This window comes from Sinohyriopsis cumingii, chromosome 11, assembly GCF_028554795.1.
Source record: "Sinohyriopsis cumingii isolate HCF-2022 chromosome 11, ASM2855479v2, whole genome shotgun sequence".
Taxonomy (NCBI): Eukaryota; Metazoa; Mollusca; class Bivalvia; order Unionida; family Unionidae; genus Sinohyriopsis; species Sinohyriopsis cumingii.
The window spans coordinates 19,649,801-19,671,431 of NC_142971.1; the positions used below are offsets into that span (position 1 = coordinate 19,649,801).

General features: G+C 35.6%; 1 protein-coding gene across 1 annotated transcript in view; it reads right to left on the reverse strand.

Moving 5' to 3' along the window:
• Positions 1-12,373: 12,373 nt before the first annotated feature.
• LOC149787703 (uncharacterized) overlaps positions 12,374-21,631 on the reverse strand; it is a 76,142-nt gene continuing 66,884 nt past the window's right edge. The window contains exons 10-13 of the mRNA XM_089975584.1: positions 21,303-21,374; positions 19,139-19,235; positions 16,385-16,564; positions 12,374-13,643 (exon numbers count right to left, since the gene is read on the reverse strand). Coding sequence (XP_089831710.1) covers positions 13,642-13,643; positions 16,385-16,564; positions 19,139-19,235; positions 21,303-21,374 — 351 coding nt within the window. The 3' untranslated portion in view covers positions 12,374-13,641. The remainder of the gene's footprint in view (positions 13,644-16,384; positions 16,565-19,138; positions 19,236-21,302; positions 21,375-21,631) is intronic.

The following is a 21,631-nucleotide window of genomic DNA, read 5'->3' on the forward strand; positions in this document are numbered from 1 at the left end:
GATAACACGGAAACGAGGGTTCGTCTTGTCTACTTGAACTGAAGAAAGTATAACACGATTGTTTTCGTCAATGCAATGTTTGTTAACCATTTATTTTCAAACATAAAAAATAGCATTAAACATCACAGTAAAGTGAATGCTATTATTTACATGAGGCTAACGGTAAAATGTATCATATTTTTGTGTAGCTCGCTCTGTTCGTATATACATCCATTACTATCTTTATGATTCAGTGATGGACGTCAGTAAACAACATACATTACAATTGTCGACGCAATTAATGCTTCGAAAACATGTGATAATTGGTGTGTAATTATACAGTAGTGTTTTAAACTACAAATTCAATCAACGTCACAGATCGCTTGGGGTAGGGTGGAGCTGGTCTAAATTTGCAAGGCTATATATTTATATATCATGGTATATACAATGAAACAAATTGAAAACAGTTTCATTTGGGCTAATCAGTCAGGAACAACAGAAGATAAGAAAATGAAATGATTTGTACCAAAAATAAGCCAGCGGCTTATTGTTGGTACACACACACACACACACACTCACACACACACACACACACACACACACACATATATATATATATATATATATATATATATATATATATATATATATATATATATATATATATACATACACACATACGTACAAACGGGGCCCCGAGTGTCCGAGTGGTCTAAAGCGTTCTCCGTTACGGATCACTGCCATCTCACCTCTGTCTGCGCAGGTTCGAGTCTCGGATTCAGCCAATGTGGGTATGTGAGAAAGCTTGCCAGTAACTTCTCCTGGGTCGGTTGTTCCTTCGGGTGTTTTCCCGGGTTCTTCCTCCACCATTAATACTGGCCGTCATGTATAGCCTATCGTGTACTGAAAAATGGCGTTAAACCCCACAACAACAACAACAACAGCAACAACATACATACATACATACATACATACATACCTGTTATGACCTATCAATAAGGTATCTGATTTTTTTATGCGTGAAGAGGCATTTATATTTGTAAAATCATGACTTTATCAGGTAATGTCTTAACAACCACTGATTCCTGCATAGTCGCAACTATATCGAGACGATTTCTTTTCCTTTGATATGGTGCGACAGTTGGAAATGCTACCGTCGTTATCGCAGGCATCGGGAGGATCTTGACTAGAAAACTTTCCTCAAAAATGAGAGGAAAAAATGTCATATGCAGATAGTAATATTTTGTGTATGCCAGAGAAACAACAAAGGTAGGCTTGGCAGATCCCTAGATCCACCTCTATCCATCCATCCATCCATCCATCCATACATACATACATACATACATACGTACATACAGACACACACACACACACACACACACACACACATACATACATGCATACATACATCCATACACGCTTACACAATCACACACTCTTCTTGCATCTGGTGAAAATTATTTGTATTTCAATGCAAAATGTAGATTTATGGTTATTTTAAGTTAAACATTCCACCGCCTTATTCGAATTGAACCCTCCATGGAATTTCATGAAATTGATACAACAAGCGTTTTATATTGTCATCAAGGACGTGTCTCTTTTTAAGGGACATATGTAATTCAATTAATAATGCATTTGAATTTTCACCAAATCTGCTCCATCATATCACCTAGCATCCAAAGAGAACATTCACTGTTTAGCAATCCAATAAAATAGTGGTTAGCTTGTTTAAAGACGAATGTTCGGGAAAACTAGTTGGACTCCAAAACGTAAAAAGACCAAATGTATTCCACATGTGATTCATGAAAAGTATCTCATGCATAAACTGTACCGAGATTGTTTTCGAGACCTAAAAGAATATTTACAACATCACATGAGTGAATGGCGATACACACAACTGAGTTTCTTACTTGATAAAAAACGATAGATACTCCGATGGAATCACCACTTACGCGTCTGGTGATCATGCTGTTGCAAACCAACTTACGGTTGGTACTGGTAAGTGCAATGCACCAACGTGTCAAAACTATTCCTGGTGGTAGTTCCGTATATGCTGGAACGACTTACTTTAGCACAAATGTTCGTCTGAGAGGCTTTGGTCCACCATGTGATGATGGCCCCAATCGGTAACGAGTTGGTTGTCTTGGAGCATCAGTCCTTTCCGAAATTGTAAATACGTGAACGGACTATACCTGGTCGCTTGCACGGTGTAGTTGTCCGCCTTTAACCTCTCCGGGTGCATATAAATACCGAATAAACTTGTCCTCGAGATATTGCAACAATGCAGGTGGTTACTTCCATTTTCTGAGTATTAGTAACGGTCATTTGTCGAATCAAATTGGTTGGTTTTAATAGAGTCGTCCGCGTGATTTCATTTTCAGTACTGTTATGATCAATGGATGTGGTGCTAGCCAATCATGAGACCATTATTGACTCATCAACAATTCATGTGCGTACTGATGACCGAATAACCGCTCTGCAAGTGTACACACGTAAATCATTCTACATGGTGTTATATCAGCATCACAACCACACATTCGAGAAATTCTTTTCCAGGATCGAATTTCAGCAACCGTGGCCATGTGAATAAGCAGAGTGCAGCAATATGTTCAAATGCTTTTGCGACACTAGCATAATCTTTTGACGTCAGCAGTGCGCTTCATTATATTTGCTGGACCTGTCAACTATGGTTAGATCGTACTTGAATATTTGCAATCGGTCTTGTAGATCACAGGCACGATCATGTAGAAGAAACAACAAATACGCATTATGAATATTAATAGGTGTTTTACATCAAAACAGGCACCTGGGACTTTTCATTGGCACTGGTAAATATTTTTTTCAAAGCGCTTGTTTTGCAAATTTGATCTAGCAATCCATTGAGTGAGCATGGATGTACTGGCTAACTGTTCCACGGCGTCACCTATCCAGCACCCACGCGGACTGTTGTATATTTTGAATAATGACATGCTCTTTATCTCCATTGATTATTTTGTTTTATATCAGTATAAGTTTACTTTTAATGAGTGAACATTTGCCGGACTAGAAGTGGATTTTGTTCCCCTGATGTTGGATTAATCGTACTCAAGGCATGAATTAGATCCAAGACGCAGTGCTAACGTCCAATGATATAATTTGATTATTTATAGACAAGGTCATATCGGTAACACGCATCATCAACGCGGTTTGTATGTGCTTCAGAAGGCCGTGATTTATTAATAGAATCTAGTTGCAGATCTAGCTCTGTACCAGGTCACCAGTAATTGTAACCAGGAAGGTATTTTATTCGGACATTTACTCCATATTATCCAAGATAACTTTGTTATTGCAACCGAGATATCATCGCCACCAACTTCTTGTTTAAACCCTCTTCGTTTGCAGCTTTCGTGATGAACGTATACGTATTTGTTCCACATGGAACTTGAATTGGATTTATGGGTCGTGTTTCGAGCAACATCGCACGCAATATGATGTTATGACGTATTAATAAATACTGTAATATTATTATTCAATGGTATAACGCAAAGAATAATTCGCAGATGATTATTGATTTTTTTGCACAAGCAACACCTACCCTGTCCAAGCATGTTGATGTAACTGTCTTTCCAATCCATTTCGTGCACTAAACATTGGCCTTGCTGAATAATGAAACACGCAACTGTTGCTGAATGTTGTAGTACGATGCTTAACCTGGGATTGGTTGTGTTTGCGCCGTCGGTTCATGGCCAACCGTGTTATGATGTTTAAGAAGATATTCAAAGAGCGCTGAGCAAACAAGATTGTTGAGGAGTTGTAATAACGCTTTCGTCTATTTGCTTTCCACCATTGATAAATCACATAGCACTGATGAACACAAAACCAATATTATTGTGTAGTAGGAAATGATTGTTGTAAATAAAGTCACAAATGTTATTCGTGACAAATGTAACAGGCTGATGATATTTTTGTCATTAACAATGATGTTTGTCAACGATGTAGCTAATAATGCATAGACAGTTTAACTTTAGTACATTGTGCAGGATTATTTTGTGGACCAAAAACCTGCTAGTATGGATCCCTGACCTATTCTCGCCTCCCCTTTACTGATTGGTTCCCACTCAAATTTTAACCTCCAGGAACCGGGTTAATAAAACCCAGTGCGTCTGAGTTTGAGACTGCACTGGCTAAAATGGAAAATCATAGATACCAGTACAAATAAGTAACATTGCGGAGTCAGAAAAGGCCAAAGCCACATAAAAAGTACAATCTTTTACTGAGATAAATAAATCCCAATTACAACGTCGTCAATATGTTACCTATTCGCCAATCCCAATCTTAGACGATGAATATTGTATTTAATTCATACTCGTTCAAATTTTACAATTATTTATTCTGCTGGTTCATGAGTATTTTACTTATTTGTCTTGTAAATACTCTTTACCTTTTTGAATGCATGAGCGAGTAGGATATATTATAAGAAATACTGATAAAAAATTTATTTATATTCATTTTGATTGCATCTAATATAAGTAAATGATAATTAGACAGACGGCAAAATGAACGGACTAAACAGAGACAAACATGATTAGATATGGACAGATATAATTTTGTATAGAGCATGCACTACCCAATAAATGCATGAGCACGACTTCCACAGGGCGATATGATTAGCTGGTAAAGTACATCTTAGCTAAATGCCTGTAAGTTATTTAGTGAATATTTGTCTCCTCTTTGCCTCACACATTCGGAAAGGCAAGTAGACAGCAGGAGATACGTTCTAATTTAAAATCCATCGTATATCAATTAATAGATCGTTGTAATATTATAATATCCGCTCCATGGAAAACGAAATTATTATCTAAAGGTCTAAATGATAATATTTCCAATATGCATGAACTTCTATTTTCTTTGGCATTGGCACTATTCTACAACTTGAAAATGCATAGTCGGTCAAATTCGAAGCATTTTATGCCAGATAATAGTCTGGATTTAATTTTACGACGTATTGGTATTACTAACACATGAAACGGACGAACACATTACAGTGGAAAATACAGACAGTTTAAAAGAAACAGTCAGGAAATTACTTATATGGCATACACTGGCACACACTGGCATATACTGGCATACACAGGCATACACTGGCACACACTGGCATACACGGGCATACCCTGCACACACTGGCATAAACTGGCATACACTGGCATATAATGGCATACACAGGCATATACTGGCATACACAGACATACAATTGCACACACTGGTACACACTAGCATACACTGGCATACACTGGCACACACTAGCATACACTGGCACAAACTGGCATAAACTGGCATACACATGCATACACTGGCACACACTGGCACACACTAGCATACACTGGCACACACTGGCATACATTGGCACATACTGGCATACACTGGCATACACTGGCACACAAATAAAGTACAAGAGCCTTCTGATTCAGATTTGAGAAAACACGATGACGACGTCATTGTCATCAAATAAGGGCAAAATCTGTTCAGCAATTGCAAGTGGTTGTGTGGCGGACAAATGGGGTTTCAAAATATCTCATGAAAAAACTGTGGCAATCATATTCACTCCCAAAACGAAATAACAACCTAGTCTATCCAAACTTCTATATACAAAATCAATTAATCAAATACGTAACAGTAGCAAAATTCCTAGGAATGTTCGTTTACAACCACCTCACATGGAAACAGCATATTGAACAACTCACCCAGAATTGTAACAGAGATCTCAATTTACTCAGGAATATCACAGGGACTGACTGGGGATCCAACCAGGAAACCCTCCTCACGATATATAAAACCCTAATTAGATCAAAACTGGATTACGGTTGCCAATCATATAACTCGGCTAAGCAACCTGTACTACAAAAAATTGACACTATCCAGAAAAAAAGCCTTACTATTATGCACAGGACCACTCCCCTCAAAATCATTAGAAGAACTACAAAAACTAACAGGAGAACTACCCTTAAAATCACGTAGGCAAGAACTGCTCCACCGATACTTCATTCGATTAGATACCCACCCAGACAACCATCCCACCAAAATAGCTATAAATAAGTGTAAAGATGTCTTCAAACCCAAAATCATACCCATCACACCAAGTTGCAAAGTAATCCTTGAACTCAGAGAAAAGATACCTCTACTAAAAAAACAGGTAACAAACAATACAGGCCAGAACAAATCACCATGGTTACAAAAATCACCAAGGATTAACACTGAAGCTACCAAATTAGGCAATAAAGAAGGACAAGCAAACTTACTAAAACCTGTACTGTTAAATTAAATCCACCAAAAATACCCGGACTATGTTAAAATATATACCGATGGATCAAAACAAACAACCCACCAAGAACAGCAGCAGCAATAGTCATCCCTGAATTCAATATACAAACGGGATCTAGATTACCTGACTATTGCTCCATTTACACCACTGAATTCTGGGCTATACTTGAATCACTACAATGGATCAAAGACAACCAAATACATAAAGCAGTCATTATAAGCGATTCCCTAAGCGTTATCAAATCGATCCAAAATCGCAATACACACTCTAGGGAACAATTCCTCGATAGAGCATGCCAATTAATCGATGATATCACCACAGCACATCAATTAGTCGAGCTCATGTGGATACCGTTGCACACTGGAATCTCTGGAAACGAAACAGCAGACAAAGTTGCAAAAACACAACTAGGAGATCAAAACTCTATCAAGCTTAAGTATAGCTCTACAGAAGCAATAAGCTTCGAACAAACATACATAGACCAAACATGGCAAGATTTTTGGAACTCCTGCACAAAAGGTAAAAAGCACCATGAAACCCCCCAAAACGTAGGTAGGAGCATACAGTTACCTAAGGGTACCTATTCAGAACAGAAAACCATAAACAGGATAATAACTGGAAAAAACTAAACTAGCAAGCAGTTTTGGAAGGTTTATAGGACCCAAACCAGCAACTATTAACTGCTTTAACTGCCACACCACCGAAGATCTACACCACGTATTCAATATATGCCCAAAATATCAACCCGCTCGGAAAATATTTATCAAAAACCAAAAAGAGATTGGATCACCACACACATACCCAGAGTTACTTATGGACTCTAATAAAAATAAACAATCAGCACATATAAAAATATGAATCAATTCATAGACACAGCAGGACTTAGGAACAAAATATAATTACCATCCCCACAAAACCAAAAGACCCAGTAACTAGCTAAATAAATTTAGAAGCCACCACATAAAAACCCATAACATATCATTCAATTTTATAAAAGTATTAATAAATAATTCACTTACGAAGCACCTATAAAAAAAAACTAAGGAAACCGCAAAATTGGATGTCCTAGATGTCCTTAACGAACCGAGTAATCAGCTAGCATTCCGGTCCTAGATGTCCTTAACGAACCGTGTAATCGGCTAGGACTCCGGTCTCTTGCTAAATAAAGTATAAATAACATTCAATCTCTAAAAACATTAATTAATAAATAACTTAAAGAGGTACTATCTAAAAACTTATTAATAACATAATGTAGTAAACACACCCTAAACACCTCGACTAGTAATTTCATAATAACCTTGAAAATCTCTCTTCATACATGATTTCTACTAAGAACCTCTATAAACAGCATAGAACATCCCCCTCCTTTTAGAACATTTTGAAAAGAAGAAAAAAATCGAAAAGAAAATCGCAAGAAACACCAGGCAAATGCAACAAGAAACCGACGATGTAAAGCAAGCAGGACCGTTCCCGAGCTCTCCTTCCCACTAATGACAGCCAACCATTCAACTGTAAGGGACCTTTATGGACCCACAGATTGAGGCCAAACTATCAGGGTTCCTTGAATCCATAAAAGCCTGGGGGATGTGGCACCATTCTCTTCCCAAGGAATAACTAGCAGGCTGCGGTGCAGTCAGAAAAAAGTGGCACATGCACAATTGTGCGCACGCCACTATAATTAAACTCAACAGCAACAATTAAGTATTTTAATTATAAAATAATGATCTTGGATACATTTTGCACAAACCTGTAAAAGTTTATATGTCAAAAATCTATATTTGAAACCTGCATTCTCAACCACATTCAATGTTTAACTAACATCATTGTCATCTTATTCGAAATTATAAATATGAAAATAGCACCTTCTAAGCGCATTACTTATCCTAGATAATTCGGTTTGTACTAAATTGTTGGGCTAGCCAGTTGTCTACAAATAGTGTTAATTAAACTCTGTAAGACAGTGATTTAGAAATCAGGATTTTCTATACTCAGATTGCAAACATGCACTTGTTCAGTCAAGTTTTATTCTGTGTTTTATACGCTTTATAAGGTAGCTCAGGTATTAGAAGTGAATAATGCACGAATCCTGGCCAATAATAAACAGCACGTCATTTTAAGCTAAAAGAAACAAATGCACCAATAAATTTCAATAAATTGAAATTCCACCTCTTTAGAAATAATGTTAGTACTATAAGGGAGCCCATATGTTCGTGATTGCTATGAATATTAGAGCCTGGGAGCCTCTCTGTGCCTATATCACATGAGATGCACAGAGACGACTTTGGAGGTTCCTCAGTCCATAAAATAGACTCTACTCTTAGAGTACTTAATACTATTTCTGATGTCATCGTTCCTCCATTTAAGAGAGTACATTGGTTATCTAAAAATAACGACGTTAACGTGCAATACAGTTAGCCAGATACATATATCATGAGCATCACTTCCGTAAACAAGAGGCTGTTTGGACACTCTTACTGCGCCTTGCGAGCACCATCTTACTGCCCCTAGCGAGATTGTATGCTTGTAATGATGATCGCGAAATAAGACCCTACCACTTCAAATTGAGTTTTATCACAGTTAACAAGAGTTTCTCTTTGATTCCGATGCCTATTTGGATATTACTGAATACCTCTTTATCGGTTACGTGATTGTTGTTGCATCTCATTTTTAATAGTTGAATCCTACTCTGTTGATCTCCTATGTGCATCCACGTTTCACATTTACTGTTCTGAAATAAATGTTGTGCCAAACAAGTTATTCGATATTAATTTTATAACTATAGTCCAATATTTGGGAATGATAATAATTATTTTAATAGATATAGATCTAACGTGATATATCGTTTGGGATGAAAAAGCTTATCCGTGTTGTGCAAATGGCAATAGTTAACAGTGTGATTTTAAACAGAGATTTTTAACATATCAGAGAGCTCTAATGCAAGTCATATTTGTTTGAGGTTTCATGTACCTTCCAAAAACCAAAAGTGATATCTGAAATTAAATTCTTTTGTCTGTTGATGGTGCAATCAATTCAAATACCGAGAGTATAGACATGAAATATTTTAATTTGATCTGCAATATTTATCACATTATACCAAGGTACTACATGTGTGATAACTCGAAGGTAAAGAAAAAAAGGTTAATCGACAATGCACAAAAAATGATAAAACTGTATACAAATGGTCTGGGTAGGCTGAACCATTTCACGTATTAATAACTTATCACCATCTTTACAAATATGAAGTGGTGCCGTTAAATGCTGTGGAATATAGTGAGCAGAAGAAATTAATTGTATGGCACACAAAGATGCAATAACTATTTGAATTTCTTTCTGAAAATGAACAACAATAGACTAACATATTAGGGCAGTGCTAAACAATTTCGGAAAAATAGGGTATCATTTAATTATCGCATTACGTGCTCAAGTATAAAAAAACATATATGACACAGTTTGTGATATCACTATCAAACAGTGTTAAATGTTAACGGAGCTATATAGTTTTGAACAGGAAGATTGCTACGTAGATGAAGAAAGCGTGCAGGAGTACATTATCAAACTCAAGAAAGACACTGTGAAATATATTACTGATCGCGAGCACCTTATTTTGCTACGGAACAAAATGCCTCAAAAAAGGTAGAATTGTGCATCAATATTGTTCAGTGCTAAAGCAGGAAAGAAAGGCATTCTAAAGGCTTATAAACAATCTATGTTAATGCTGCAATAAAGTGTATAGGATAATACAAGCAAGTAATGTGAGAAATCCTTGTGTAAATAAGAACCATCAAAACGTTCCACAAGTACATCCTGCCTCTGGCGCGAAGAGCTATTTTATTTTTAATTAAAACATGGTATTATTCATGCACAGAGTATACAATTTGTACTATGAAATGAATATTCATCGTAATGAATTTGCTACACATTTTGCAAACTTTGCCTTAATATTCCTTAAAAATGTTCACAAAATCAGGGCATGCATTATTTTAGTTTCCCATATTTTAAGATGAAAGGAATCTTTAAATTTGACTGATTGATTTTAGTTAGTATTTGTCTTCTTAGAAAAGACATTAGATAAACCATTTCCACCTTTTTATACATTGGTTAACTTGCCATAACCAAATTAAAGTAGCAACTACATTTAGCTAGCTACTAACTTGTTGAACTGGAAATAAATATTTGATATTTGACATGCAATTCATATATTCCAATGATGATACTGTGAACATATATTGATCATAGCGAAACGTGATGTCAGCAATATCATTTAATCTGTGCTGTGTGGATGGCACTAGTTGGTAACGTGATTTTAAACTGGCATTTAACATATGCAGTATCCCCGGAGCAAATCAAACATGTTTACCGTTTGCACATTTATGCTCCAAATGCGAGAAATGATATCTGAATACAAAATTCACCCGTCGGATGCTACAACAATTAAATGACAACAGTTTAGGTATGAACATTTTTAGTATGATGTGCAACAATATTAACTTTCAACCATAGTACGATATGATGCCCATTAACGAGAACAAATACTTGGTCGATAATGAAGAAGATAAACACTAACCTGTAGACTAGTGTTTTGGGCAATCCACTCTTTTTCGTATTAAAACCTTGCCAACATCGTCACAACTATAGAGTTGGTACTGTTAAACGTTATTAAAATTCATGAGCTCATGAAATAAAACATGCACTAATTGTCTGTGCGTCTTTCCGCAACAAAAACAAACTACGAATTAACATATGAGGGGAGTGTTACACTGTTTGGAAAACAAAATTATTATGTAATATCCATGTTAAGTGCACCAATACAAAACAAAACAACAACATAGCTGAATTTCATAATTCTAATGCAACTTTACATTTGTGGATAACAAGGCAGCAACTCAGAAGAAGGCTGTCCAAAATTACAACAGTATATATCAAATTCCTCAAAGGCTTATAAAATGTTTTAATTGTACAAGAAATAGTAGAGGACAATATAAGTGTGCAAAGCGAGCATACCATATGTAACGAAGAATCATCAAGATGTTCCCTCGGAACATCCTGACTCGGGTACCATTCTCTAATTGATGTTTAGATTAAACATGGCACTTTAGAAACATCGGACGAAATGATATCATGAAATAAACAAATCAAATATTAATTTCTATGGAATCCGGTGTACATTTTGCGAAAATGTTTCTTTGATATTCTTTGGAAAGTTTGCAACATCATGACATGCGTTTATCAATATTCCATATATTACGATGGAATAAGTCTTTACATCTGACTGATATATTTTAATTATTATTTATCGTCTTCTAAAATACATCGTATGTACCTTTTCTACTTTCTTGAATATTAAAACATCATTTGTAACAGTTTTGAAAGACTATAATGTCAGAAAAGCCTTAAAATTTAATAAATAAGAGTGACTATGTCTGGAAAATAAGCCGGTGAGCATTGTACTTGTTTTTTTAGTTGGAGTGACTATAACTGATTTTTAATAGCTACCAATGTAAACTTTTTAATGCCATATGACGTCAGACCATATTATGTAAGAAATTAAAGGACCCTGAAGCAAGAATCATAGCATGTCTGTCAACTTTTTCAGTAGCACTCCTTTAAAAAGTGGCACAGAAAGGCCCAATGTACTTTGTTAATAGCTTAGGTAAGATTTATTCTACAAATTGCCAACGCTCATTTTATGTCTGATTTCTCTGCAGATATTTAGGTACTAATTCAATAAACATACATACCAATATTAAAGCTGCAAAAGAAACTTCAAGGTATTTGATTGTGATTCGAATGCACACTTGAAAACGAGGTGACATTGTGCCTGTCTTGAAGTAAAATCAGAATTCTTTCATTTACGAAATCAATTCACATCCATTTTCCTTCCTGTAGCATTTAGCCCGGGTTCATTTGCAGTCTTCGCAGATAATATAAGATATCCTTGTAATAAAAAGCCCGGAACCTATTCAAATCCAACTATTTCCAGACAATACAACATAATCTATGTTGGGTATTTCATATCATGTTAAAAGTTATTGACTAAAGTAAGTAGCATTCATCTGTTTATTTTTCATTAGTGAAGCCAACATAGGTTTGAAGAAATTGAGGGTTTGATGAGCGAATATTGAAAATATTATATATCAAAACATATCAAGATATTTTAATTATCCAAGGGTGTAAATCAGGCCAAGTTGACCTATATTTGATATGGTGTAATGTGTCCGCATGTCCACTTGTTATATATGAAAATACAATAAAGCAATTTAGGGCAGAACCAACAAATGGTTAATAATGCATAGACACTGAAAGGTTCAGATTTTTTAATGTTAGATATCAGCGACACAGCGATAGTATAACAAAGATCATCACTTTGAATGCAGTCATATACCAATTATCGTGGGTGATGATAATATATGATCAAAGATATTAAGGGTTTATCAAATATGGTTTAAATGTTAAAGTCGTTCAAGCGTGAAATCTGGGTCATAGTTTTCTGATATATTATTACTGAGATACACATTCTAAGGTATATTCAAGTGCCAATTATCACGAAAGTAAGCCAAACAGAATATAAGATAATACAATTGAGTTATTTATGTGATGTAAATTAGGTCGTAGTAACGTTTTTATACAATATTTAGTTTATCATCCTGATAATCATCCACAAACCACTTTCCATGACCGTGGATGAAATACGATCCAAATATCGAGGCTGTAACGAAGAAACATCTGAAAATATAAACGTCACTCAAACGTGAAGACTTTCTCATATTGATTGAGATACGGTATAGATAAAACGTGGTTCAATATATTTTGTGCGTAAAAAACGTGTGGCTGAAATATATAACTAGATATGGAATGTAGTGACCTATTTACTCTTGTGGATATGCATTTGCATACAAATATTCATGTGCGTGTGCGAAATACGGTCCAATATGCTGGCTGAGAAACGAAAGGACCAATAAACAAATACACACGAACGGACGAAATGCTATAGAATTTTACAAAGTTCATTGGCGAGGAAATAAGAACAAAAATCATGCTAATATTCAATTGCTTATGACACGATTTCTGTCTGACAGTTATTAAATAATTAGTGTGAAATGGTTCCATCTTTGCTCATGTTCAAAGTAAAAACTCATTGACAACATAAAAATCATGGAAACAATTGTTTTAAACATAGATGCTTTACATTGCTCGCATTTACAAATGGAGCAATGTTTAATGAGTTGTCAAAGTGAGTGATCACTATCAATTACATTAAGATAATAAACAAGTTTGTCACTTTTCACCATGCTTTGATTTTAAAACTGCTGATCATAAGGATTGCGTGGCTTCAAACTAAGAAACTGTCACTGAACTTCAATTTCCTCTGAAAACAAGAAAACAAGTATTAATTCAAATATTCCCGAATATCCTATCTCAGTACTGAATTTTGATTAGATTGATAGATGATTTTAAACCATACGTGAATGTAACGCACCTTCTGACTGGTGTGGCAAAATGATTTACGGAATCAAATTCCACAATTTACAAAGGGGCATTTTGATACAAAATGCGACGCTATGATTCTCATTATAACTAAGGAAGCAAATTTTCTACTATTAATATTGTCTACAGTGTTCAGAACGTTTATTAGAAAGGGGATCACACTTAAAAAAATATGTGGTGACTATTGGTGGTTCAGCTGTCTCAAACGTATATTGTAAGTTCTCTAAAGACATGTCAACAGTTACTTTTTTTAGCGTAAAAGCGCCATTGGCAGCAAAAAATCCTCGAATAGAGGACTGTGACCCCAAATTTTCAAACTCATTATTCATCCAAGGATGAAGCGCCAGAACTTCAAAATCACATGGTTAATGCAGTTATTATCATTCCTGTTGTAAAAAGATTATATTAGAAAAGAATATTCACAGCTGATTTATTGTTTTAGAGAAAATAACCTTGACTATTTCTGGGTATCTATTGTTATGTATTCAATTCTATTTTCATGTTAAGTGTGTGTAGAGATATAATAAGGATTTCAGTTAAAAACCAGCTCCTGGCGGGAAACGTAAATTCAGCCAAATGACAATCATGTATCTTTCTTCGTAATTTGATAATATCGGGTGTGAACTCGAATTTTATCCTAGTAAACTTGTGAAGAAAAACATCCTCAAAGCATTTGTTTTACAATCGGATTCAAAACATTGTCGATAGGCATACGCAAAACATTGTCGATAGGCATGCACAAACATTTAAAGATAAGCATATACAAAACATTGTCGATAGGCATACGCAAAACATTGTCGATAGGCATATGCAAAATATTGTAGATAGACATAGGCAAAACATTGTCGATAGGCATACACAAAGCATTGTGGATAGGCATGAATAAAACATTGTCGATAGTCATACGCAAAACATTGTCGATAGGCATACGCAAAATATTGTAGATAGACATAGGCAAAACATTGTCGATAGGCATACACAAAACATTGTGGATAGGCATGAATAAAACATTGTCGGTAGACATAGGCAAAACATTGTCGATAGGCATACGCGAAACATTGTCGATAAACATGAATAACACATTGTCGATAGGCACACGCCAAACATTGTCGATAGGCATACACAAACATTGTCGATAGGCATACACAAAATTTGTCGATAGGCATAAACAAAACATTGTCGATAGGCATACACAAAGCATTGTCGATAGGCATACGCAAAACATTGTCGATAGGCATACGCAACATATTGTAGATAGACATAGGCAAAACATTGTCGATAGGCATACACAAAACATTGTCGATAGGCATGAATAAAACATTGTCGATAGGCATGAATAAAACATTGTCGGTAGACATAGGCAAAACATTGTCGATAGGCATACGCGAAACATTGTCGATAAACATGAATAACACATTGTCGATAGGCACACGCAAAACATTGTCGATAGGCATACACAAACATTGTCGATAGGCATACACAAAACATTGTCGATAGGCATACACAAAACATTGTCGATAGGCATACACAAAACATTGTCGATAGGCATACACAAAACATTGTCGATAGGCGTTCACAAAACGTTAACGATAGTCATGCACAAAACATTGTTGATAAGCATACACAAAACATTGTCGATAGGCATACACAAAACATTGTCGATAGGCATACACAAAGCATTGTCGATAGGCATACACAAAGCATTGTCGATAGGCATACACAAAACATTGTCGATAGGCATACACAAAGCATTCTCGATAGGCATACACAAAGCATTGTCAATAGGCATACACAAAACATTGTCAATAGGCATGCACAAAATGCTGTCGATAGGCATACACAAAAAATTGTCGATAGCCATACACAACACATTGTCGATAGGCATACACTAAACATTGTCGATAGGCTTACACAAAACATTGTCGATAGGCATACACCAAGCATTGTCAATAGGCATGCACAACAAATTGTCGATAGGCATACACAAAACATTGTCGATATGTATGCACAAAACATTGTCGATAGTCATGCACAACAAATTGTCGATAGGCATACACAAAACATTATCGATAGGCATACACAAAGCATTGTCGATAGGCATACACAAAACATTGTCGATAGGCATACACAAAACATTGTCGATAAGCATACACAAAACATTGTCGATAGGCATACACAAAACATTGTCAATAGACATACACAAAACATTGTCGATAGGCATACACAAAACATTGTCAATAGACATACACAAAACATTGTCGATAGGCATACACAAAACATTTTCGATAGTCATGCACAACAAATTGTCGATAGGCATACACAAAACATTGTCGATAGGCATACACAAAGCGTTGTCAATAGGCATACACAAAACGTTGTCGATATGTATGCACAAAACATTGTCGATAGGCATACACAAAACGTTGTCGATAGGCATACACAAAAAACACAAGGAAAAATGTTCAATAAAACGTCATGTATTTCTACAGAATGATTTAGTAACTGTATATTGTCTGACATGGAAATCTTTACATGGATAATTTTTTCGATCACTATTTCCTTACAAAAACATTTCAACGTTTCACATGTGTACTTAAGATTACTTACATGACGTATACTTACAACAAAGACCACATGTATGACTGCACTTAAGAGCACGCGACGCATCTGAGCATCGTGATAAATGCTGACAGTTGACGCCAGGATCATCAACACATTGGCGCGTCACAATGTGATGATAAACAGTCGTAGTCGTCGTTGATGCCGTTGTCGTCTTTGTCGTGGTTATATCCGTAGTTAAACCTTAAATTCAAAATATTCATAACAACTATTACTTTATTCTCAAAAATGACTAGTTAAGACAGCAAAGTATGAAGCAACACAAACAGTTAACACCCTGTAAACATAACAAAGCTAATTATTATTTTTTCTAAACATTTGCATGCTTCTGGTTGCATTTGAACCAATAGTACCACTTCTACAATTACCACAACTTATTACTACTGAAACACATTACAAACGTCTTATTAAATACTTTAAATGTGGATGGCAGCCTTTTGTCAAGAATTGTATCGATCTCCTTTGAATTAAAATCTTTGCGTTTAAATTCAATAAATTATCAAACAGCAAATCAATTATATATTTTAAAAATTATAGCTTCTGAAGTGTCATATATATGATGTGAGGAATATTTGTTTTATGTTTACACACTGGCCATTGACTATTCAATAGCAGCTTATAAAACTCCGTTCCAATGTACAGTAATTGAAAGCAAATTGTATCTTGTATGTAGATAGTCTGAATACTTAACATGCAAAGTTATTGTGATTCGGGGGAATTTGTTAAGATATTGCCTGCAGTAGGAAATTCTGATGAATAATTGAACTAGCACGAAGATCATGTTACTGCTATTGAAACTATTCCATCAAACCTAAGATAAATAAAATTGAAAACAAGCAGTCAGAAACGATGATGATGATGATGATGATGATTATGTTGATGATAATAATACTAATAATAATAAAAATAATAATAATAATAATAAACAGGACTTTGTATAGCGCCTAATCGTTAGAAGCTCTAAGCGTTTTACATTAGACAACACCTATAAGATAAAAAAACATATAATAATACTATTACAAAAACAACCACCATGAAATTAGAAAATACATTAAAAAATAAAAAACGTGCTAAGAATGTTTCAGGTAGGAAACATTATTAGGTCTTTAAGTTTGTTCTTGCAGTCGAAATAAGTTAGTTTTGAGAGCCCTCTTGAATGTGATCACTGTGTCTTTGTGTCTACGTTCAGTGGGTAATTCATTCCACGTTGCTTGGCCCTGGTATGCAAAAGAACGCTGTCCATATGACTTTGTTTTCATATTTGGAATAATGAGTATCCGATTATCAGACGAGGAGCGTAAGTATCCTGCTGGTGTGTACACATGAGTGAGGTCAGAAAATTATGTTGGACTAGAGTCCGACAGTAAAATGTAACTTAGAGAACAAATTTTGAGTTTGATTCTGGATCGAATGGATAGCCAGTGTAGGGTACAGGGCAGCGGGGAGGTGTGCTCTGATAGTGGTACTCTAAGTATGATCCGAGCAGCTGTGTTTTGAACTTTTTGAAGTTTCTGGAGTAGATATTGAGATGAACCAGACAAAATTGAGTTACAATAGTCCAGTCTTGAAAGTACTAATGAAGACACAAGTGTTTTAGTGGCATCAACTGAAAGATATTTGCGAATTGAGCTGATGCGTCTCAGCTCAAGATATGCAGCCTTGCATATGTTCATGACATATTGGTGCAATGTGAGAGTACTGTCCAGAGTAACACCTAGGTTTCGTACTGATTGTGTGAATTTAATGTTTGCGTTGCTGATATTTATTGTTTTAGGTAAAGGATGTGAATGAGAAAGTCTTTGTGTTGTAATCAGAATGGCCTCAGTTTTATCATCATTCATCTGCAGCTTGTTACATGTCATCCATGATTTCACATCAGAAATGCGCCTCTCTACACCTTGGATGGTAGCATCAACTTCATTTGGGTGGCTAGTTTTGTATATTTGCGTGTCATCAGCGTACAACTGATGAGACACTGCATGAAGATCTATGACGCTTGAGAGTGACTGAGTGTACAGAGTGAAGAGAACAACTCCAAGAACAGACCCCTGTGGAACACCACAACATAGATCAACTGGGCTGGAGTGTATTCCATTTGAAGATACAATTTGTGTCCTGTTTACCAAGTAGGACTTGAACCACAGTAAGGCTGTATCACGAATGCTAAATACATGCTGGAGACGGTCAAGTAATATATCATGGTCTATTGTGTCAAATGCTGCAGACAAGTCAAGGAGGGTGAGGACGGTAATATTTCCGCTATCCAATGCAGAGAGATTGTCATTAACTACTTGTAAAAGACTAGTTTCAGTACTGTGGCAAGGGCGATATGCAGATTGTACATTGCTAAAAAGACTGTTTGAATTTAGATGAGATACATGCTGGGATAGAACAACCTTTTCTAAGATTTTTGAACAAAGAAGAGAAATTGGACGAAAAAAGCCACCAGCAAGGTGTCGATTTACAGCAAGGACAATGATGTTTGTGACGGTAAAATTATATTGATATGTTCGACTTAAACTACAATTAACTGTTATTTCAAGGACCAATTGTAACGACACAATCACAAAAACGAAAACTACGGGAACAAAAATGATAATGGACATGACGACGGTAAGAATGACGAAAACTATGGGAAAAAAGACGATAATGGGCATGAGGACGGTAATAATGACGAAAACTACTGGAACAAAGACGATAATGGGCATGACGATGGTAATAATGACGAAAACTACGATGACGATCATGATGATATACCTTTAATGTTGCAATTGTCCTCAGTACAGCAATACATTTTCAGGTTGCTATTGCTCCGTCGGCCAATCAAAGTAGTCTGATAATGTGGAACACAGAACTGCACAAGAATAAAGAAAAATAAGTAGGTATGTATGTTTTATCTGGTTATATCTGGAGGAAAACATATAGCATTTCCCTCTAATGTTAATCCTGGTATGTATGTTTTATCTGGTTATATCTGCAGGAAAACATATAGCATTTCACTCTAATGTTAGTCCTTGATATTGCATATTCCATAGACTTGTCCACAAAAGATTTTTTGTAAGGTTTGGCTGATTCCAAATTTATTCATCCATTTGGAAAAAGAAAAGTGAAGGGACACATATACTAAGATTCCTTTTCTAATTTTCCCTGTAATTGTTCCAATACATATGGCTAAATCTAGGATATATGCACCATGTTTTGCCAGATTTAATAAATTACACAGATTTGCTATTTGATTCTGCAAACGTTGTTTAATTTATTTTTCAGAAGACAAAAGCCACCAGCATTTTCATTTCGTTTCTAACGCATGTAATGTGCTTCACATTATTTCCTTTGTTACTTTTCACGTTACTGTTTCATTGTTTACATTGGTTACTTTGCCCTTGACTATTTAGAATTTCGTCTAATTTAGTTCATATAGAAATAAATGCAGTTCGACCTGATCACATGCTTACGTACTGACCAATGGAAATCTTTCATACACGTACTAGCTAATGAAATTGAAATTATTAGCCTTTATTGGCGTACCATTTTACTTATGAATTATCATCACCATTACTATTAGTCTTATTATCATCACTATAGCCCATTTCATACCGAATTTAACCGAGTTACTCCGTAATTATCCGAATAAGCTCCCGAGTTACTTTATACTCCAGCCAATCAAACGATAGTGGGTACATGTACATAACAAAATGGCGTCCATTGTTGTTTAGAAATATTTCAGAAAAAAATTAATTAAATGATTGAAATTTATATGTAAATTATCCACAGACTTTTAAAAACAAATCTGATAAACTCATATGAAACGCATTTTATTATAGGGACGTTACGGATGCACAGAAATAGTTTGAACAACTTGTTCTTTGATTGGCAGGATTAAATTTACTTCGACACCGTTTCGTTACTTACATGTACATGTCCAGATGTAAACAGCTCAAAGCTACTCTCTCGTATGGGTTTGAAATCCGCCCTAGTTTCCAGAAAATAAGACATGATGGTTCCAATATTAAATTTCGTCAATATCTGCAACAACACCGCTGTTGAATATGCATTTTTTAACTCGATAAACGGTGTTGAAGTAGTTACACAAGTTGATGCTGATGCTGAAGCGTTAGCCATATTTTGCCCACCACCTATCGAGTGGTTATTACGGTCAGCTGACCACCCGTCAAAATTCCGAGCAAATTACGAAGTTCACTGAAGTCTGCATGAAATGGCTATTATTATTAGTATTATTATCATCACCATTGCTATTATTATTATTATTATTATTATTATTATTATTATTATTATTATTATTATTTTTAATGAATTTATTTATTATTATTATTGTTTTTATTATTATTATTAGTTGTTGATGTTGTTGTTGTAGAGTTTAACGCCATTTTTCAGCACACGATAGGCTATAAATGGCGGCCAGTATTAATGGTGGAGGAAGAACCCGGGAAATCCCCAGATAAAACCACCGACCCTCGAGAAGCTACTGGCAAGCTTTCTCACGTACCCACATTGGCCGAATCCGAGACTAGAATCCACGCAGACAGAGGTGAGATGGCAGTGATCCGTAACGGAGAACGCTTTAGACCACTCGGCCACTCCGGGTCCCATTTTTAGTAGTAGTAGTAGTAGTAGCATTGCTCTTGTTGTTCATGTTCTTATTACTGTTGCTGATCATGTTGAATATCGTGCTGTTTCTGGCAATTTTATTATTGATCATTTTCTTGTTTTTATTGCATTTATGGTCATTACGCTTGCAATTTCTGGTCTATAAGCGTTGTTATAATTCTTGTTGTTGGTATTATTTTGCTGATGCATTATATTATGTTGTAGCTGTTAGGATTGTGGACTGTCGAACTCACAGACAGTCGTGAAATGTATCAACCATGACTCATATTATCAATGATACTGAGCTACTCACATCTTTACTAACACATCCTCCTCTAAATCCGTGTACGAGATCGAAGTCCGTTATCTCCATCATATAGCAAACCTGGAAGAAAGAAAATGTCGAGGATGTTTATTTATAATATTCGCTTTAGGATCACCACCAAAGTATTTATTTATGCCTGTGTTTCGCACTGAACACAGGCAGATAAGTACTTGAGTAAGCTGGGTGAGCAAGCGATAAGTAAGATGAAGAACATATAGTATTAGTGTGGCTATGATGAGATAAGGTTCGAATTATAACTGGTAAGTTATACACATGCGTAATGACTTTGGCTATGATGAGATAAGGTTCGAATTCTA